At 22.5% G+C, this 22334-nt stretch overlaps 1 protein-coding gene across 1 annotated transcript; it reads right to left on the bottom strand.

The window, feature by feature from the left end:
* Positions 1 to 8957: 8957 nt before the first annotated feature.
* LOC134834562 (zinc finger protein 431-like) lies at positions 8958 to 21444 on the bottom strand. The gene is made up of 19 exons (XM_063849287.1): positions 21175 to 21444; positions 18453 to 18786; positions 18077 to 18392; positions 17194 to 17277; positions 16918 to 17001; positions 16010 to 16189; positions 15830 to 15919; positions 15681 to 15764; positions 14517 to 14603; positions 14363 to 14446; positions 12150 to 12206; positions 12046 to 12075; positions 11914 to 11986; positions 11805 to 11815; positions 11512 to 11587; positions 11355 to 11449; positions 10833 to 10902; positions 9598 to 9996; positions 8958 to 9542 (listed from the first exon to the last, which is right to left on the bottom strand). The coding sequence occupies exons 2-19, from the start codon at positions 18654 to 18656 to the stop codon at positions 9095 to 9097; spliced, it is 2472 nt and encodes an 823-aa protein (XP_063705357.1). The 5' UTR covers positions 18657 to 18786; positions 21175 to 21444; the 3' UTR covers positions 8958 to 9094.
* Between the last annotated feature and the right edge of the window lie 890 nt (positions 21445 to 22334).

The following is a 22334-nucleotide window of genomic DNA, read 5'->3' as shown; positions in this document are numbered from 1 at the left end:
TTTTTTATATTATATTACTTTTATTTATTTATTTAAATAAAATAAAAATATATTATTATTAATTTATAAAAATATTATTAGATATAAATATTATATATTATATATGATTATAAAAATAAAGAAAAAATAAAAAAAAATTTAATAAAATTATTATTTTAAAAAAATAAATTCAATTAAATAAATAATAAGTAAAAAAAATTAACTAAAATTAATTTCAACTTTGAACTTAAAATTTAAAAAAATAGAAATTTTTGAATAAAAAAATTTTTTTGTCACGTAATTAATTTTTTTCATATATATTTCCATATAGATATATTTTTTTTAAATTTTTCTATTTTTATTTTTTAATTTTATTTATAATTAATTTAATCAATTTTTAATTAATTAATTATTTATTATTAATTAATTATTTAATTAATTTTTAATTTATTTAATTTTTAGCGCATTTCGTAAGAAAAAAATGCGCTGTTAGTTTTGAAATGTTGTCTATCCGTCTATCCGTCTATCCGTCTATCCGTCTATCCGTCTATCCGTAACGGTGTCTTCACTTTTTGATGTTGTCGTGTGCAAGGGTGTCGTGCCCAAAGGGATGTTGTCGTGGGTTATGTCGTCGTGTCAGTATGATGTTGGCGTGGGTTATGCCGTCGTGTCAGTATGATGTTGGCGTGGGTAAATTATGTCGTTTCAAACGTATTTAAATTAAATTTTTGCCAAAAAAAGGCGTTTGAATAATTGCGAAATTTAGAAACACGAAATGCGCTTAAGTTTAGAGTCCTTTGGACGAAAACTTTTCTATATTTTTTAATTTTATTTTTATGTTTTTATATTTTTTTATTTTTTTTTTAAATATTTTAATGTTAATTTTTTAAGTTAAATAAAATTAAACAATTATTTAATTTTTAATATTTTATTTTATAATATTTAATGAAATAATCATTTTTTTGTATAATTTTATTCAAAATTTTATTTTGTAATTTTTTGAACAAGTGTCAAAAATGTTTCCATTTTATTTTAATTTTTCTCATCATTTTTCATAAATATAAAAAATATCAAATTTATTCGCCTGAATGAGTTTAAAAAATTATCCTTCCATTCCCATTGTTGTACTTTCCACACCTTCTGAAACGGTTGTATTAGCAGTTGTCATCGTAGACGATGAAGAAGTTGAAGAAGAAGACATTGATGACATTGTTGACGTTGGCTGACTTGTTCTCGGAGTCATTGTGACATTTGGAAATTTTTTTTCATAAATTTTATTAATTGTATCTCTGAGGAATGGCCAAATTTTTTCTCCAAATATTTTTCCTTGACGTTTCTCGTTCCAATATTCCATCGAAGTAAATCGACTCATCATTTTCGGATTCTCCGAACGTCCCAAAGATCCGTTCGAGAAAAAACACAACGCGATAGAAACAAAAATCAGCGAAAAAGTTGCCATGCTACTGCTTATTAAATACTGCCTTTGAGACATTTTTTACTTCTTTTATACTTTTTTTTTTGCTTCAAAGACAAAATGTATCAGGAAAACATTAAAAATCCAAAGCATGACGCTTAATTGTCTGCTCTACTTTAGGCACACATGAGACGGAATATGTTGCGTTAATTATCTACAACTTTTTAATGACTGCAACGTCAATTTTTTATGTGTCGCTTAAAGCATCATAAATTTTTCCGTTTGATAAAAAAATGCATTTATTCCAGTCTAGAGGTTGCTAAGTGATAATAATGCATTTTTTAAAGCGTTTTAAAGCGAATTTTATGCTCTTTTAGTGTTTTTTTTTTATTTATTATTCATAACGACTAATAACGATAATTTTACGTCGCAAAATAGGTTTTTTAAGAAATGTTACAAGGTTCGTAATTTCAAATTTTATCCGCTGGGACTTGAAGGTCTTGGAGTTGTTGTTGTTGTAGTTGTCGTTGTTCGACATCTTCGCCACCAAGGACGATTCCATCCAAAGAATATCGGAGATGCTTCGGAAGATGCACTGAAGATTGAGAAAATTACAAAGATTAAAATAAATGCAGAAAGAACTTTCATCGTGAAGCTTTGAAATGAGACTTGGAGTTCTGAGAAACGGAAAGTGTTTTTATATGAAATAGTTTGAAGGTAATCTTTTGTTTCAGAATTCAAAGAGAATCAATATTTGAACATTTTGTTGATACAATTGTAACGGAAAAAAGATAAATTTATAAAGAAATGTAAGTTTTTTCTTGTACTTGAAGAAATTTTCATTGTCAAGGAAACGTATTATATTCAATAAATAATTGGTTATGACATTGAATAAATTTTTCTCGATAATTTACAGATCTTGTAGATTTTCAATTGGAAGCAATTTAGTCGTTTAAGACATTCATAAAATTCAAAAAAGACGATCTCAATATAAAATTAAAACACAAAATTTGACATGCGATCATGCAAATTCTGCTGTTAAAGAATCTTTTCGAGTGTTTTTAAAATGTGTCAAATTCAGCTAAAAAATTCAACACAAAAATTAATTAAAAAATAAAAATAATAATGGAAATATTCTTAGAAAATTTTTAATAGAAAAAAAATCTTTTTAGAAAAATTAACTTTCAAAATTAGTAATTTCTTAGATTTTTAAACATTTATAAAAAAAATATAAATAAAATAATAAAATAAAAAAAAATAAAATAAAAATGATTTGAAATTTGCTGTTAAAGAATCTTATAATTTCAAAAAAACACAAAAATTAATTAAAAAATAAAAATAAAAATAATTATTTTTAAAAAAAATGAAAAAAAATCTTTTTAAAAAGTTTAACTTTCAAAAAAATTAAAAAAATAAACATTTAAAAAAAAATATAAATAAATTAAAAAAAAAAAAAAAATAAATAAAATAAAATAATTTAAATAAAATAAAATAAAATAAAATAAATAAATAAAAACAATAAAAATTTAAAAAAATTAAATAAAAAAATAAATAAAAATAAAATAATAAAAATTAAAAAATTTTAATAAAATTTAAAAAATTAAATAAATAAAAATGAAAAATATAAAAATAAAATAATAAAATAAAAAAAAAATAATAATTTAATATATAAAAATAAAATTAAAAATAAAATAAAATTTAAAAAAGTTAAACAGTAAGAAAACTTTAACTTTTGAACTTACTTTAACGTAAATTTTAATAATTTTCAAAAATGTACTAAAATTTGATTTTTTTTTCATATTATGATCATCAAATTTTGATAGTTTCTAAAATTTTATAAAAAAAAATCAGGAAGAAATCATAAATCTCGTAATGTTATTTTGACATCTACTTCGAATTATTAAGATAACAACATTGGAAAATTTTTAAATAAAACTTATCATGAAAAAAAAAACTTAAATTTTTCATTTAACTTTCGAAACACAAACTTACTTTTTATTTTGAAAAATCAGTTTGACCTTGAATTTGACCTTGACTTTAATCTGAAATAAAAAAAAAGAATTTAGAAAAAAAATTTTCGAAAATTTTTCTATTATGTTGATTGAAAATATCTTTGAATTTACGTTTCTTAAAAAAAACAAAATGACCTTGAATTGACCTTGATCAAAATTTCAAATAAAAGAAAGAAATTATATACAAATTTTCTCTATTATAATTTTAATTGAAAATATCTCTCAATTAATTTCTAATCAAACAGCGTCAAACACGACAAATTCCAATATCTATCAGATCCAGGAAAACAAGCATCTAAGCCAATAAAATAACAATAATTAATAATAAACATCAATCAAAACTGAATTATCTCTTCTGTGTTATTATCAGCATTATCACCATATTTCCTCAGTAGTAATAACATTAAAATTTAATTTAAAATCAGAAGCTCTATATCATTATATTTTGCTTAAATTAAATTTGTTTGTTGGCTCGGTACATGCAATAACAGTTCAGCATATAATTAAATTCTAAAACTTTCATTAAAAATCACTGCCATTCATTTTTGTTGCTCGTTTTTTGTGATATGACAACATTTTTAATCAAATTTCACACAAGAGACACCTAAATTTGCACATTTTTTGTTGCAGCTGAGTTTATCTGATGATGATGCATTATTATTTTCAACGCAAACACTGCATTTTGCTGTTTTATCAGATTTTCGGTAATTACCATAATAATAATAAAATGGTGATTTTTGCATGAAACGTCACTTTTTTTTGTGTAAAAATATTAAATTAGCCTGATTGTATCTCGTTGCACACAATTTAGTAGCTGCATCAATCATGTCACGTTTTTTCTCGTCGTTGTGAAAGTCATTAAGGCACCTGTTGAGTATAAAAAGAGAAAATTCATGAAAAATATTTTTAGATACAAACTTGGGTCTTAAAGATGAACAAATCAACTTTAGTAGTTTTCATTGCTCTCATGCTCCTTTCGGTTGCCTTCGCGAAGCCTGGAAGCGGGCAACAACAACAAGGTCCCGGAGGACATGGACCCCCATCTCACGGAGGACCTCCAGCACACGGCGGACCTCAAGGTCAACAGCAAGGACCTCATGGAGGGCAGCAACAAGGAGGCTCCAATGAGGGAGGTCAGCAAGGCGAGCAAGGAGGAAATCGTTAAAACGTGAAGAGGAAAAAAATGCATTTTTGAACGTTTTTCGTTTCTGAATAAAGATGAACGTGTCAAATCTTGTTTTATTTATTTTTTTATTTTGTTCACGTTTAACACAAAGCCTGAGGCTCTATATAAAACGAGATGATCTAAGAAGCTTTTAACTCATTAATCAAAAGTATCTCAAGCAAAGTAACGATGAAGCTGTTGTTCATTACAATTTTGTTGGTTTCCATTTGGATGGTCACTGCGGAAGAGGAGGAAGAAAGTTTTTTGGATAGTTGGTTTTCATTATGTTCTGGATTCTTTTCGCAATTGATGACCCGAATGGCACAATTTACAAAGTTAGACACTAGCAAGATGTTAAGGTTTTGGACAGGAGCCGAATGATTTAAAATTTGACTTGAAATATTTCAATGAATCAATGGAATGTTTAATAAAGAGAAAAATTGATTAAAACATTAATAAATTGTTTTTTTTTTTTATTTTAGCTCATATATCTTATATTAAAATAATTTAAAAAAAGTACCTATGAAAAAAAATTTAATTAAATTTTCTATAAGAAAAACATTAGAAAAATTAGAAAAAAAATATTTTAAATTTTATTATTGTATTTTATTTTTTTTTTTTTATTTAATTTAAAATAAAATTAATTTAGTTTTATTTAATTAATTTTATTAAAATTTTATTTATTAAAAATTAAGGATTTTTTTTCTTTTTTTTTTTTGTGATCCTTTATCTAAAAAAATTTGCGTTTTAATATTTTTTCAAATATTTTTAATACAATAATTTTTCAATATTTTTTTTTTTTTTTTTTTTTGATAATTTTTCCATATAAAATTTAGTAAAATAAATTTTTTTTTAAAAAAATTGAATTGTAATATATTTAATATTTTTAATTATTTATTTAAATATCAACATAAAAAAATTATTGAAAAATTTTAGTTAAAATTAAATTTAAAAAAAATAATACTATAATTTAATTTAGGTACTATTAAATTATTAATTTTTTTAATTTAATTTTTATTGAGATTTTTTATATTTATTTTTAAATTTCTAATTAATTAAAAAGATTTTTAATTTTAATTTATAAAAAAATTAATATATTTTTTTTTTAAATTTTTTAAATGATTTTCTGATGTAACAAAAGTCTAGAAAACGATAAGCCTTTGTTCACCTTTAAAGCAAAATTTTTCCATTGTTTAAAGTTTTTCTGTTCCAGACATTCAAAAGCACAAGTTTTTGTTTCCGTAAACTCTTATTCAACATCTTATCAAAACAAGAAACTTACGTGTGACAATGCGCAATATTTTCATGTAACTCACCTTGCATAATCTGTCTAAATAATTCCAAAATATACATATAAAGTAACAGAAGCACTTTAAGATATTATTGCAGGATGAACTTCAAATGGATTTTCACCCTGTTACTCATTGCTCTCGTGGCAATGGACGCAGTTTCGGCAAAAAAAGACAAGAAAAATAAGAAGAAATCATCCAAGGACCTAAACGGAGATGCTATCAATGGACTCGTCAAAAGTATTAAAAAACTTGTTGAAAAAAAGAAAAATAATAATTCTTAAAAAAATAAAAAAAAAAATTTTTGAGAGAATAAACAAATTTTTTATTTATTTATTCAATTCGTGAATTCTTGAAAAATAAATTTCAAGAGAATTCTTGATGGGTAATTTTTTTACTTAACGTCCTGGTCCCGGAAATTGTCCCTTCATTTCCTCAAATTTGCCGGGAATCTCGTCGGGGCTTGTTGGAGGCGAAAATTGAGGAAGCGCCTTGCCATAAGTCTCCGTGATAATGATTGCCATTATCACCAAACCAATGAGAAAAATTTGTTGAAAATTAAAATTCATGTTTACCTTCAGAGTTTCGACGAATAACTTTTCAAAATTCATCAAAAACTCACTTTTATATAACGCGAAAATTGATCAATATCTCATGAAGTCTGAACATGCAAAGCTGCAATATTGGCATGTGTTGTCTTATCGAGATGGAAAATTCTCACAAGCCACGTCAGAAAATCACATGGACAATAAATTGATAAATTATTCGAACGAGATGTGACTCAATTATCCTTTTGAATGATAAAATCAACAAATAATTGTTTATTCACTTCGATGACCAACTTGAATATTCTTGTTATCATTTAAAAGCAATTTCTTTAAAATTCATGACATGTAAAAGCATGAAATCAAGAATTTCATTAGAATTCATCAATATTCAAAGGATTTTAAGGAAAAAAAAATAATTTAACACTTTTTTTTGCATTTATTTGATTCTTGTTTTCAGGTTTTCTGTTTCACAAGTTCAAAAATTAGTTTTTTCTACTTTTTTTTTTGTTTAATAATTTTTTCTACACAATTTTTGTTTTTAATTTTTTGCTTTGTGTACAAATTTTAGTTAATTATTATTTCTTTTTAATATTCATTAATAAACAAATAAATTTTAAATTATTTTTTTTTTTGAATTTTACTGCTGAATAAAAATATTTTTTCTATTGTTTTTGTATAATATTTAATTTATATAATAATTAATTGCTTATTTTTGTAATTTTTGTTCATTTTTATGCGGATATGGCAGACATGTTTATTTTATTATTTTTTGTATTTATTTTATTTACTTTTATTTTTTTCTGTTTGTCAAGTTTTTTTTAAATAATTGTATTTATTAATTTTTAAATTTAATATTTTTAATTTTATTATTCAATTTTTTAATATGTAAAAAAAATTAAATAAGTTTTAAATTAATTATTTATTATTTTTTAAATATTTTTTTTTTAATAAATTTTGAATAAAAATATTTTTTTTAATAAAAAAAATGTTATTGTCATTTATTTATATTTTTTTTATTTATTTGAAATTTTTTGTAAATAAAAAAAAATAATTTAAAACTTGACAAACTTGAGAGGTACCTATTTACGCGAGATTTTATGTTCATTATATTGTTAATGTTGTGTACAAAGCTTAATATTTTATATAAATAACAACTCAACGGAAAAATAATATTATCACTGCCAGCAGTTTGAGTGTTATTTTTTATTTAATTATTTATTTATTACATTCCAATTTTATTTATTAATTTTTATATTTTTTTTAAGGATTCTTTGCTGTTGATTTTTTTCTTCTTACAAGTTTCAAACTGAAAAATTTAATTAATAATAATTAATTATTAAAAATGTCAAATATAATTTTTTATCATTAGTCATCATTCCTTCCGTTCACTTTATCTTAATTAATAAATATCGTATAAATTTCGTTCCGTAAAAAAATTATAAACCAGCCTTCCATCATTATTTTTATTTAATTTCCGTTTTCAATTTTTTTTTTGTAAATGATTTCTTTTCCTTAACTAACATCTTATCACCAATCGTATCAAACATGAAAGAACTTTTTTTTTGCAGTTCAAAAATTGACCAATTATTTAAAATTATTTAAATTTGATTTGTAAAGCAATTTTGAAAGACAATTTTGAGTAGTATAATATTTTTTTTTTGATAGCCAATCATTTTTTTTTTAAACTAATTTATAAAATTCACGATCCTCGATTCTAATTATTTGACATCATTTATCTTACTCACCTACGATGAAAAAAAATAATAAAAATTAAGAAAAAAAAAATTTATTATAAAGGAAAATATTTAAGAAAAACAAAAATTTATACAAAATAAAAATTTATTTTAAAGAAAAAGAAAAAAAAATTAATAAGAATTTTCAAAAAAATAATAAAATAACAAATTAATTAATTGTATAAAAATTAACAAATATAAATTTTAATTATTTAATATAATGTTGCTCGTATTTTTCATTGTATAACATTAAAATATATATATATTTTTTTTATGAATAATAATTCAAAAAATTTGTTTCAATATTTTTTTTTTGTAATAATAAAATATTTTAAAAAAATGTATATGAAAAAATTTGAAAACTTCTTAAATTTTCTTTTTTTATTAAATCACTGAAACAAAATTAATTATATATACAACTTCTAGAAGCAAATTTTAACAATAGAACAGTGTCACTATTATATATTAGAAAAGCATTTTTTGTGTCTACATCTAAGTTTTACTTCCGTTTTCAACAGAATTCTTTGTATTATTTAATATTTCTAAATATATTTTAATTATTTATTATTATTTTTTACAAAAATATGATAACTAACTAGAATTACTTTTAAATTAATGTTTGTTTGTTAATTCATTTTTTTTAAAGTCACTACTTTTTTTTTGCATTTAGGGCTAAATAAGTGATTTTTCGTGAAGAAACACGATTTATTTCTAATTTTTGTTTTTTTTCATTAACATTGCGGTAATTCTATTTTGTTATATTTTAATAATATATATTTTCTATTATTATTATTATTTTTTATATTTTATTTTATTTTGTGTAACAAACATTATTCCCTTAAAATTTTAATGCTTATTGTTATTTTTTTAATTATATATGATGGTGATGAGGTATAATAGTAGTGTTGTGTCTGATTGTTAATATGTTAAATCCCTTCCTACGACTGTCAAAAACTAAACTGGATCTGGACTAGCAACGTTATTTTGTTGTATGGCTGACGCCGGAATTGACGTGACGACTGTCGTTGTGCCGCCGGCGCCACTATTTTTCTCAATTACCCGTTCATGCGTGCTTATGATGTGCGCGCCGCTCGGTATGATGAGTGTTTGATGGAGAACCGCGCGATTTTGCACGGAATTCTGGATTGCACGTTCCTGCACCGCTCTTTCGTACAACGCTCGTTCCTGAATCGCACGTTGTTCCTGCAAAGCACGATGCGCCACGCGTTCTTGCACAAGTCGCTCATTCAAGTTGACGCCACTGAGATCGCTGATCCCCAAACGATTGCGATCTGTTATGCTGATGCTCGTAGGCCCGACAGCCATCACAGCGTGACGATCTGACGTCGTCGTAATTGTATGAGGACCCGAAGAAACCACAGATTGCAAATCGGAAACGTATCTGCGAAGAAAATTCGTTAAATAAAAAATTCTAACCTCAAAATTTGAATTCTAACCTCAAATCACAAACTTGCGTCGTTCCTTCGTACACTTCGCGATGCGGTTCCGGTTGTTGTTGTTGTTGGTGAATTTGAACAGTTTGCGTTTGAGGTTGCGTTTGATGCTGCTGCTGCTGCTGTTGTTGCGTTACTTGTTGCTGCTGCTGCGTCGTTTGCTGAACTACAGCGTTGATTGTGTTGCTAACGTTATTGCTGGCAGTCCCTCGACTTTCGCGATGCACCCGATTGTGATGCCGTATCAAGTAGCTGTCCCGAATGAATGTGCGCCCGCACAAGTTACATTCGAAATTCTGACCCGCAGAATGGGTGCGAATGTGCACAGCGAATTGTGACTTACTCGTGAATGTCATGGAACATCTGTCGCAACTTAGGGGTTTCTCGGAAACGTGGGACCATCTAAAATAAAAATAAAATTCGTGAGTTAAAATTTTATAATTTTTAAAATTATTTTAACAAAAAAAAAAATAAATAAATAAATAAATAACGAGTATCACAGATTTATTTTTTTTAATTTAAAACTATGAATTATTTTTTTTAATTAATTTATTTTAATTATTTTTTTATTTAATTTATTTTAATTAATTTTTTTTAATTAATTTTTTTTAAATTTTATTTTAATTTATTTTATTTTTTTTTTTTTTTAGTTTTTTAAATTTAATTTTTAATGTTTTATTATGTTAATTAAATTTAATTTTTTTATTATTAAAATTAAAATTTAAAATTAAAATTTTCAGTGAAATTTTGAAAAATATTGAAAAAATGTCATTTTATTTTTAAACGAATTTTAAATTAAAATTAAAAAAGTTTTATAATTTTTACTAATTCATAGTAGTTTTTTTAATTTTTTAAATTTTGTTTTTAAGTTTTTAATTTTTTTTAAGTTCTTTATTAAAAGAAATATTTATTTAATTTTTTATTATTTAAATGTAGATGATTTGTTAATGCAAATTATTTCATTAATTGTTTATAAAAATTAAAAACTGTCAAAAATTTATCAAAAAAAAACGATAAAGAAATTTTTTGATGAATTATTTTTTTTTAAATAATAAATAGGATAATTGTTATAAAATTTATTTTCGATTAATTGAATTAATTTATTTGTTTATAAAAATTAAAAACTGTCAAAAATTTATCAAAAAAAAATCCGATAAAGGATATTTAATTTTCTACTAATTTTGTCATTGATTAATTTTATTTAAAAATTTAATTAAATTTTTTTGTATAAAATTTACCTATGAGCTGTCACATAACTCTTAACTGCAAACGTTTTATTACAAATATCACAAGCATATGGCCTTTCACCTATGGAAAAAAAAAAAAAAAAATTAAAAATCACAAATTTAAAAATTTTATTCCAATTCTAACCATACTAGAATCAACATTTGGCAATATTTCAAAAAAACTCCCAGAAAATCATTTTATTTAATATTTAACTCTGCTATCAGAACAAATGTAACATTGTTGTTATCATACAATTAATTCCGAAAATAATTGTAAAAAAAACTGAAGGTCAAATGTTATCTTTAAAAATACGCGGCAACGTCATTTTCTTTAATGTTTGACTCGAATATGTTTAGAATAGGATTTAAATCTCATTCATAACATTTTTTTTTTCAAAATTTTATTGCATCTTATCAACAAATATTTTAAACAAAAAAATTCATTCACAAAACAAAATATTTTTTTTTTACATAAGGAAGTATTTTTTTTTAAATAAACAACAAGAAAAAAATTTATACACAAAGAAAACCTGCCTGTATGTATGCGCTTATGAATATTCAATGAAGACCGTTGACTAAATTTTTTCATGCAATTGTCGCACTGATAAGGCTTTTCACCGCTGTGAATTCTAAAAATTTGAAAAAATTTAATTTTTTTGCATTCTAACCTCAAAATCAGGTAAAATCTAACCTCAAATGGATCTCGAGATATGGTTTCCGTACAAATGCTGCTGGGCAATGAGGACACTCCCATGGTCGACCTTGTTCTATTTTTTGTGCATTTTACGCATTAATTTTATTGAAAAAAGAGTTAAACGTTAAAATAAAATGAATTTAACTGGGAATTCTTTTTTTGCTTATTTTTATCAAGAAACAAAATAAAAACATGGAACGGTTAAAAGATAACGTCAAATCTTATCGCGGTAGTAAAAATAATTGTTTACATTTATTTTGTACACAAATAAATACGAAAAAGGAACTAACCTGTGTGAATCCTGTATGGGTTATCGAAGGTGTGGCATGACAAACAAAAAAAAAAATGGAAAAAATAACTGTTAAAATTTGCGAGCATGACAAAACACAAAATTATCACCTTTTATGTATATTCAAGGTACTTTTCTGTGCAAATCGTTTCATACAAACGCCACATTCGAATGGTCGTTCACCTAGAAAATTATTGTTTTGATTATTTTGACCTAATATTTTTTTTCGAATTTTCTCTTACCCGTATGCATTCGTAGATGTATAACTAAATCTGTATAAAAAAAATAAAATTAAAAATAATTATGAAAAATTAGAGAAAGTTAAAAAATATAAAAAAATACTTACATGGCTTTCGAACAAACGCAGCAGGACAATGAGGACATTGAAATGGCCTTCCTTGCACTATTTTATAAAGAAAAATAAATGAAAAAAATTATTAAAACTATAATTTAATTTAATTATTAATTTTTATAAAGGAAAATATTTATATTTAATTTAATTATAATAATTTTTATATTTTTCATGAACTTAATTTACTTTTTAAAATAAAAATTAATTTTTTTAATTATAATAATTTTTATATTTTTCATGAAATTAATTTACTTTTTAAAATAATTTTAAATTTTAATTGACTTTGTTTTAAAATACGTATAAAAATAATTTTTTCATTATTAATTATCATTATTATTATTATTTATTAAAATAATAATAATTATATGTTTTATTGAATGATTGAAATTTATTAAATATTAATAATTTTTTTTTACTAAAACTAGTCAAAAAAACAACAAATTTTTGTACAAAATCTTATCTTGTTATGATAAAAAATTTATCATTAACAACATTCCTTTATAAAAAATTGATAACATTCAGTTTTTTTATTTTGATTAATAAAAATAATTAAAAAATAAAAATTTTATTAAAATAAATAACTATTTTTTTAATTATTTTTATTGATCAAAATAAAAAAAAAACTTCAATTAAAAAATATTATTATTTATTATTTTTTTTATATTTTTTATTTAATAAAGATGAGATTTTTTTTATTATTTGCCATATATTTGAATTATTTTCAGAAAAATATATAAATTATTATAATTAAAAAATAAAAATATTTTATTAAAAATTATTTATATTCTTATAAAATTTTTATAATGGACAATGAATGATTTTTTGTAACACATTTTTTTTTTAAATTATCATATATATTATATAATGATATATTTTTATCAATTTTAATTTTAAAATTAAAATATTATATTATTCAAATTTATTCAATTTTTATTTTTTTTATTAAAATTTTAATTTATTAAAAAAAATTATTTATATTTTTTTTTTTAATTTTTCAAACAGGACTTGTTGTTGTCTTTCCGCTTATAATAAATAATTCATCTAGTATCACAAATCTGCATAATGTCAAGGTTGTTTTTGTACAAAAAACACAAAATTTTTACGCACAATTATTGTCCAAAACAAAAACAAACCAATTTTCCCTCAAAAAAAAATATTTTTTCACAATAATTGCATGATAACAACTCAAATTCACTCGAAATCCGCTCTAAATTCTTGTTTGTTGTTAACACAGGAACGACAAAAGCGGTTTTTAATTCAATATAAACAACAATATTTCGCACATACGCTGCCACACAGCGAGATTACGTAGTTAAGTAGTCAATAAAATAAACAAATCGTGTACGACGGATGAGTGTTGAAGCAAAAAAAAAAAATAAATGCGAATATTCATGGTGATTGTTGTTGATGGCATGTGTGCTGCGTAGTAAATAATTTTGAACCGCGTAATAAAAATAAACTATCTTTTCTAATTTTTCTTTTGTTTTTAAAGATTTTTCATTTTTTTTGTTTTTTTTAAAATCTAATTGGAACAAAATTTCACTTTCTTTGTTTAATTTTTTTGTGTTTTTATTTTTATTTATTTTTTCCGCCCTTTTTATTATTTATTTATATTTATTTATTTTTTGTATATAAATTTTTTGTGATGAGTAATGAATTAAAAATATATATTACATATAGGCGTTCGAATAAGTAAATTCACAGGATTTGCTGGTTGTTGCATCTTATTTTTTGTTTTTGTCTTTTTTCACGTAATTTTTCGCGCACTTTGTTTCCATTAGAATTTTTCCGCGTAAATATTTTTTTCACGAATTTACGAATTTCTCAAGGAACAAAATAATTTTCGCATAAAAAAATTGTTTAAAAAAATAAAATAAAACCGCGCGAGGACTTAAACTAAGTATTAATGTTATGTATTGTGTGTTTTGGCCCGTTTTGCCTAATAAGAATTAAGTTTATTATTTTTGCTGTAGCAGCTGTCAAACTCAATACCACTACAAACACACATTTATGACGTCACCGATACGGTTGGTACTTTGTAAAATTCCCAATGAACAAAATTATTTTTTTTTTCATATACATTTTGTACGTATATGATATATAAACATATATAATGTATATGAATCTCTCGTCGTGTGATGACTTTTTATGAATGAAAAAAATGAAATGAATGAAAACGTTTCAATTTTGAAAAAAAAAAAACTGACCTGTGTGAGTTTTCTTATGGATATTTAGAGTACTACGTTGGGCAAAACGTTTCATGCAAACATCACACCCGTAGGGACGTTCCCCTAAAATAATTAAAATTTAATTAAATTTTCGCGATTTTTTTTCTCTGAAGAAGAAAAATATTTTTTTTACCGGTGTGAGTTCGTAAATGGATGTCCAAATAGGGCTTCCGGCAAAAATTGGCAGGGCATTGGGGACATTGATAGGGTCGATGACCAGCTAAATTGTCCACGTAATAATTAAATTTTTAATAAACAAAATTGTTTGGAGAGTTCATAGAAGATTTTTGACAGTTTAAAGCGATTTATTTAATTTTTTTTTTGACGAAATTGTGATTTTTAGGATTTAAAAATTTTATTATTTAAAAAAAAATTAAAACATTAAAAATTTTAACATCTGTCTTATATTTAAATGTCAAAATTTGACAATTTTTTTTATATTTTTATTTTTTTCAATAATTTATTTTAAATAATTAGGGAAGAAAAACTTTTATAATAATTAAAAAATATATACATATAAAAATTGTAAAAATTCTAATTTTTAATAAAAAATTGTCAAATATTAAGAAAAATTATAAATTCGAGAATTTATTAAATATTATGTTCAATTTTTAACTAAATTTTGAAAAATAATAAAATATAATTAGAAAATATATTTTGACATTTAGAACTGTCAAATTTAACATTTTTCTAATAAATTTTAATTAAATAATTTAATTTAAATTAAATTTATTCAGTAATTTTAATTTTATTTTATTTATTTTACAAAAATTAAAAAAAAATGTTAATAATAAATTTAATTAATTTTGCAATCCTCTATCAATTTTAAAAAATATCTGTTAAATTTTTGAATTTTTTTTCTAAATTCTTTAAAAAAATTTTTTTTTAAATTCTTTAATTATTTTTAGCTTTTTGATAATTTTTTTTATATGAAATTATTTTAAAAAAATAATTTATTTTAATAATTTAAATTTATATTTTAAAAAAATAAAAAAAAATTTATTTTTGATTTTAAAACCCATATTTTGTAAAAAAAAAATAAGACCTGTATTTTTTAAAAATTTTTTCATTTCTGAAAAAATAAAATAATTAAATTAAATTAAATTAAAATTATTTATAAATAAATTTTGTCATTTTTTTAAAATTCTTAAGTTATTTATTTTTAGCTTTTTTTATATTTTTTAAATATTATTTTTTTTTGAATTAAAAAAATTATTTTTTTAAAAACCGTCAAAATCCTTCTATGAACTTCTTTCTAATTTTTTATATTATTATTTTTTTTTTTTGAAAAACTAACCAGAATGAATCGTTTTATGGATGTTCAAAGATGACTTCTGGGTAAATCTCTTATAGCAGACATCACATTGGAATGGGCGCTCCCCTAAAAAGAACCCAGATTTTAAATTTAAAGACAAAAAAAATTGTCAACAAAGAGAGAGAGCTCACCCGTGTGTGTTCGCAAATGGATGTCTAGATAGGGCTTTCGAGAAAAGGCAGCTGGGCAACGGTTGCACTGATACGGTCTTTCCTGGATAGCTGCGACGATAAAATTTTAATTTTTACGTTTTTTTTTCTCACAAAATTTAATTAAAATTAAAAAAAAAAAAGTTGTCTAACTTAACTAACCATTATGCGTTTTTGCGTGAATATTTAATGTACTTTTTTGCGTAAAACGTTTCTGACAAATTTCACACTTAAAAGGACGCTCTCCCGTATGCGTTCGCATGTGAATGTCGAGATAGGGCTTCCGACAAAAGGCTGCATTGCATTGGCTACACTGAAATGGCTTATGCACGCTCCAATATCCTACGAAAAAAAAAGAATGAAAGGAAAAATAGAAAAGAAAATCAAATAAAATTCAGCGGCCAGTTACGAATAATTTTTTTTATTAACACAATCGATTTTTTTTTTTTGTTATTATTATTTTTATTATTGAATGCACATTAAAAGGACCTTTCAAACATATTTTTTTTTGTAGGAAAAAAACACAAAAAATCAAATAAATAATAAAACAAGCGAGCGAGGAAACATTTACATAAATCTATCAACATTGATAAAAAAAATTCGCGCGTCATAAATTTATTTTTTTTAAATTTTATTCAATGGCAAAAAAAATAACAAAAAAAAACATGCAAAGTTGGCCGCTGTTTTATATTTATTTTATTTTTTCATTTTAAATAAAATAATAATAATAATTTTCTTTTCTATATTTTTATTCCTTTCGTTCTTTTTTTTTCATTTTCAATTGATTTTCACAGACTCTCAATTTTTTATTTAATTTTTTTTTCAATAAAAAAATTTAAAATAAAAATTATAATAACAGGCCAACGTTTTTAAATTTATTATTATTAATTTTATTTTTTAATAATAAATAATTACTTTTAAAAATTTATTCAATTTAAATAATTATACACCAAAAATAGGAAAAATTCACATTTTATTTTTTGTGTGTGGGAAAATGACAAAAAAAGTGAAACATTTAAAGGAAAAAAATCCAGGGAGACACAAAAAAATAATAAAATTAATTCACAAACCGGTGTGAACGCGCGCATGAAGCGTCAGAGCGCATTTCTGCGTGAATGTTTTAAGGCAGATTACACACTGGAACGGTCGTGAGCCTGTTTTTTCGTGCAAAAATGTGTGAAAAATGTGAGAGTCAGTATTTTTTTTATTAAAATATTTTTTTTTTGACAGACAGACAAAAATCCTGAAATTTACTTATTCGATTTTTATTTTTGACGAGCGTTCTACTTTTTGTGAAAAATGAACTAAAAGCGAAAATTTTTAAAAAATGGGGAAATAAAACTTACCCGTATGAATCCTACGATGCGTGTTCAAACTGCTTTTTTGACTGAATCTTTTGAAACATAAATCGCATTCGAATGGTCGTTCACCTAAAATTTAAAAGTTTTTAATTTTTAGTTAAAAATATTTGGTAATTGTTTGGAAATTATTGAACAAAAAAATTAAAAAAAAATATTCAAAAATTGAAAAGTTTAATTTATTTAATTTATTTAATTTATTTAAAAATTTAAAATTTTAAAAAAATTTAATTTTAAATTTAATTTAAGAAACTAAATTTAAAAATTAATTTTAATTTATTTTTTTTATTTAAAAATTATTTTATTTAATTTAAAAATGGTAAAAATTATTTTAAAAATTTAAAAATAAAAAAAAACGCTATTATTTTGCTTCTATGAAAAATTTTATTGTTTTAGAAGATTTTGTAAAATTTTTAAATAACAAAAATATTTTTTGTTGAATTAAAAAAAATTATCGTAAAATTATGAAAAAAATGAGAAATTATAAGAAAATAATTTTTTTGACAATTAATGAATTAATTTTAAGAAAAGAAAAAAATATCAACTGAAAAAAAATAATTTAATAAATAAATTTAATTCGATTTAGTTGAATATTTAATAAATTAATTAAATTTTAAATAAATTTTAGATTTTAATTAATATTTTGACAATTTTTTGATATTTTTCTGAATTTTTGAGACATTAATTTAATTTTTGTATGATAAGGAATTAATTTTAAATTAGTTTTAATTAATAAAAATGTGAAAAAATATTTTATAATTTTTTAATCAAATTTTATTTAGATTTAAAAAAAATTGTTAAGCTAAAAAATTTATTAAAATATTTTAATACTTTAAAAAATTAATTTAATAAACTTCAAACATTTTCTTACCGGTATGCGTTCTCATGTGAACCTCCAAATACGGTTTGCGACAAAACGCCGCTTCACAAACTGTACACGCGAACGGCTTCGTGCCCGAATGGAGTTTCATGTGCACATAATAACTGCTCGCCGACGACAACATTTTGCCGCAAATTTTACATGCCTGCGGTTTACTACGACTAGACGAAGGTGTGGGAGTATGTTGAATCGTGTGCTGCTGTTGCTGCTGCGGTTGTTGTTGCTGCTGCCCGCCACTGGGCGTCGTAATTATTTCCTGTTTTGGTTCTGTCAGTATCAAAGTATTGCCACTGGATGAGGACGACGCCTGGTTAAAAATCAATTAATTTTTTATTTTTTCGTTTAAATTTTTAAATTGAACATTTACCGCGACAATTAACGTCGGTTGTTCCTTGCTGTCGGTGCCGTCATTTGTATTGCTTGACGTTATGACAGACTGCTGTGCTGATGATTCGCCTCCGCCAGCACGCGATGACGGCGGCATTGTCGAATAGAAGCCAATGGGCTCCGTTTTGATCTGCTCGAACATACTAATGGTCGCTAAGAGGTCACTGGATGGGGGCACAGGCATTCGCCCGACCCCCCAATGTGTCGGAAAACTTATTTTGAGGCTTTGTGTGTCAAGTGAACGTCATTTAAGCTTGGATTTTGCGGCATTTTCTCTTGTTTCATCATTTTTTACGAATTATTTACGAAAAATTCTGAAAAAAAATAAATAAAATAAAGTTAGTTATTATAATTAATTTTTATTAATTTAAATTATTTATTTTATTTATAAATTAAATTTTTTTAAATAAATCATTTTTTTAATTTTATTTTTTTTAAATAATTATTTTATTAATTAAAATTTAAAAATTTTCATTATTTAAAATTTTTTAATAATTATTTTCAATATTTAAACATTTTTTTTAATAATTATTTTAAAAAATAATTAAAAAAATAATTATTTTTTAATTATTTACATTTTTCGGTCATTAACCCATAAATTCTGTTTATTAAAAGCAAATTTTTTAAAATTAAAAAAAATTACAAGTTTGATCCGCGCATCCTATATATTATATATGTTAACTTCTCGTATGGAAAATATTCATGTAATACTTATAATGGAAGTTGTTAACCGAATGAGAATGTATATAAAAGCGATATTTGTTACAATATATATGTTAAGAGGCCCGTAAATTTAGTTTATATTTTGTACATGCATCTAATGTGTATTGTATATGTTTTGATATACATATAAAACATATATAAAACGTTGTGGTAGATATAAATCAGACGACCTTGAAATATATTTTGATGCATACAATACAAGAATTAGAATTTTTATTATTTATTTTTATATTTTTTTTTTATAAAAATTAAAAATAATAAATTAATAAAATATTTAAAAATAAATTAATTTAAATTTCTTTGAATTTGAATTTTTTTATATATATATTTTTTTTCATTATTTTATTATTAAAAATTTGAAAATTAAATAAAAATTAAAATTAAATTAATTATTATTATATTTATATATGTATATTAATATAAAATTAAATTAATTATAAATAATTAATAATTATTGGAAAATATTAAAAAAATTAATTAAATATGAAAATTATATATATAATAAAAATATAAAAAATAATAGTTTAATTAAATTTTAAAAAAATTAAAATAATTTAAATTTAATTTTAAAAAATTAAAAAAAATATATAATTTAAAAAAATAAATATAAAACGATGATAAATTTCACTTTCATTCATTCACTCATAAAAACTTAATGTAATGTGATCAAATTAATCATATTATTATCTACACGCAATGCTTAACTCTTCACTTTTTTATCCTACTGAAGTTATTTATATCTATTCAAAGTATATAAACATTTATCGGTTATTGACCTTTATTCCGGGAAAATCATATTAATGCTTATAATTATAACATATATAATATAATAAATAATAACAATAAAACTAAACATAATTTTTATTAAGGATGACAAAAATAAATAAATAAGAATTTTACTAATACAAGTAAAAATTTTACAAGATCATGTATAACATATATGTTATATGTATAAATTCACCAACACAAATTCAAAACGTATAGAAGAAGAAAAAAAAAACGAAAGAAAGGAAAACGTCTTTTTCCCCTCCGCACGAATTTCCTTACATCAAGCCTTACACTGTGGTTGAATCGTTCATTTACGTATTTGTACAAAAATTATAATCCGGAGATAGCTGAAGGAGAGGAGAGACGTTGTAGGAAAACGCATAACCGACGGGTGTTTGATAAAATAAAAAAAAATCGTTTTCTTCTTTTTCCGTATATTAATCGGGGGTTTCATTGATTTCTTGAAGTGTAGAAAAAAAAATTAAAAATATTTTTTTTATTTATAAAATTAAATTTAATTTAAATTCAATAAAAAAATAAAAAAAAATTAAATTTAAAGAAAAATATTTTATTAAATTTTAATAAATAAAAAATATTTTAAAAATTAAAAAAAATAATTTAAAAAAACTTCAACAATTGTTTACGATTTTTTTTTCTTATCGATTGTGTCATTTTTTTGTGCCCGGTACAACCATCACAATTTTTTTTTTATTTAAATATTTTTTTTTGTATAGAAATTTTATAAAAAGTTACAAAATTGTGTCATAAACAACAATATCTTGAAGCTAAATTTCGATTGAAATTCGAGATGAAACGATTGTTTGTCTATTTGACGACAACAAGACGATAAAATTTTGTTGTAATTCAATCTATTCTGACTGCGCAAGTAAAGAAAATAATATTAAAAAAAAAACTTAAAAAAAGGAAAATTAATTAATAAAAAAAATTTACTTGAAAAATCTTCTTTTTTTCACGCAATGATCTCATCGCCACGACAAATCCATAAAAATAAAAATTTTTGGTCTACAGAATTTTTTTTTCTTTTATTAGTTTTTTTTCTCTGTACGGAATTTCTGTCTGTGTGAAATAAAATTTGTGTCTTGAGGGCGTCTTTAATTGAAAGCAGCCATTCGTGAATGAGCAATTAAAAGCGTTTTAAGGTAACACATAAACGGTAATGACTCATTACATGGATTTTTATATCTTCGTACCTTATTTCACTTTACGAACATTTTTTTTTTTGTAAATTTTTCATCTTTTATGTAACTTTACGACACCACATTACTTGACACACAAAAAAGTTCATGTTCGCACATATGTTTTTTTTTTCTTCTCGTTCCTTATGACAATAATCACAGTTTGTACATATATATGTGTAGAAAATATATTTCAAAAAAAAAAAAAAATATAGCAATAAAAAAAATCGGGAAACACACAGCTTAAAAAGTCTAGTCACTGTCGTCGCGCGCGCCGCGATATATATTACAACGATGTGATGCAATAGGAAACACCGACACAAATGAAAACTGTGTGGAAAAAAGAGAAATTTTTTGTCGATCGAATGCCAAAGTTAACATTTTCCTGGTATGTTGTCGTACACGTGAAGGGGGCTCTAACTAACACAAACGCAACTGTGTTACAGTTCCTTATCCGTGCCTGCCTCCCCCGAAAATAAACCAACGTAAGCTTCGTACGTTCAGTAATAACCTGAATGATGACATCAGTGAACTGTAGGATGGCTCAGTTTTGAAAAAAAAAATTTTTTTTTACAGAATAAGATTTTTCAATAATTTTGATAATATTTATTATTTAAATTTTAATTAAAAATATTATTTTAAGTGATAATATTTTTTTTATAAAAATAATTACAATAATTTTTTTTAATAAATATTTTCATAAATTTTATTTATAAATTTTTACAAAAATTTTAATGAAAAAAATTCTAAAGTCTTATTATTTATCGATTTTTATAGTTTCTCAGTTATTAAAAAAATATTATTTTTCATTTATTTTTTTTTTCATTATTTAATTTAGTTTTTTAAAAAAATTAATAACATTTTACAAAATTAATATTTTTTTTTAAATTAATTTATTTTTATTTTAATTAAAATTATTTTTATTTATACGATTTTTTGTCAAATTTGATGATATTGAAATATTTTAAAAATTAAATTTCTAATAATTTTTTTATAAACTTTAATTTTGTTTTTTTTTTATAATTTAAAATATTTTAAAAAATCTAAAAATAAGAATTTAATAAAAAGAATAAATAAAAACCTTGAATAAGTAATTAAAATTAATTTTTAAAAAAATAAAAAATTAAAATTTTTTTAACATTATTAAATTTTTTTTTAATTTAAATTAATTTAAT

This window comes from Culicoides brevitarsis, chromosome 1 (genome assembly GCF_036172545.1).
Source record: "Culicoides brevitarsis isolate CSIRO-B50_1 chromosome 1, AGI_CSIRO_Cbre_v1, whole genome shotgun sequence".
NCBI lineage: Eukaryota > Metazoa > Arthropoda > Insecta > Diptera > Ceratopogonidae > Culicoides > Culicoides brevitarsis.
The sequence above is the reverse complement of the archived record's forward strand: the minus strand, read 5'-3'. Positions and strand labels throughout refer to the sequence as shown.

Excerpts from the sequence above, each read along its gene's own strand:
- LOC134834562 (XM_063849287.1), bottom strand. The coding sequence starts at position 18,656 with ATGCCTGTGCCCCCATCCAGTGACCTCTTAGCGACCATTAGTATGTTC. Across the intron at positions 16,190-16,917 it reads TCATGCGCGCGTTCACACCG|GATATTGGAGCGTGCATAAG; the intron begins GTTTGTGAATTA and ends TTTTTTTCGTAG. Across the intron at positions 14,604-15,680 it reads CCATAAAACGATTCATTCTG|CTGGTCATCGACCCTATCAA; the intron begins GTTAGTTTTTCA and ends TGGACAATTTAG.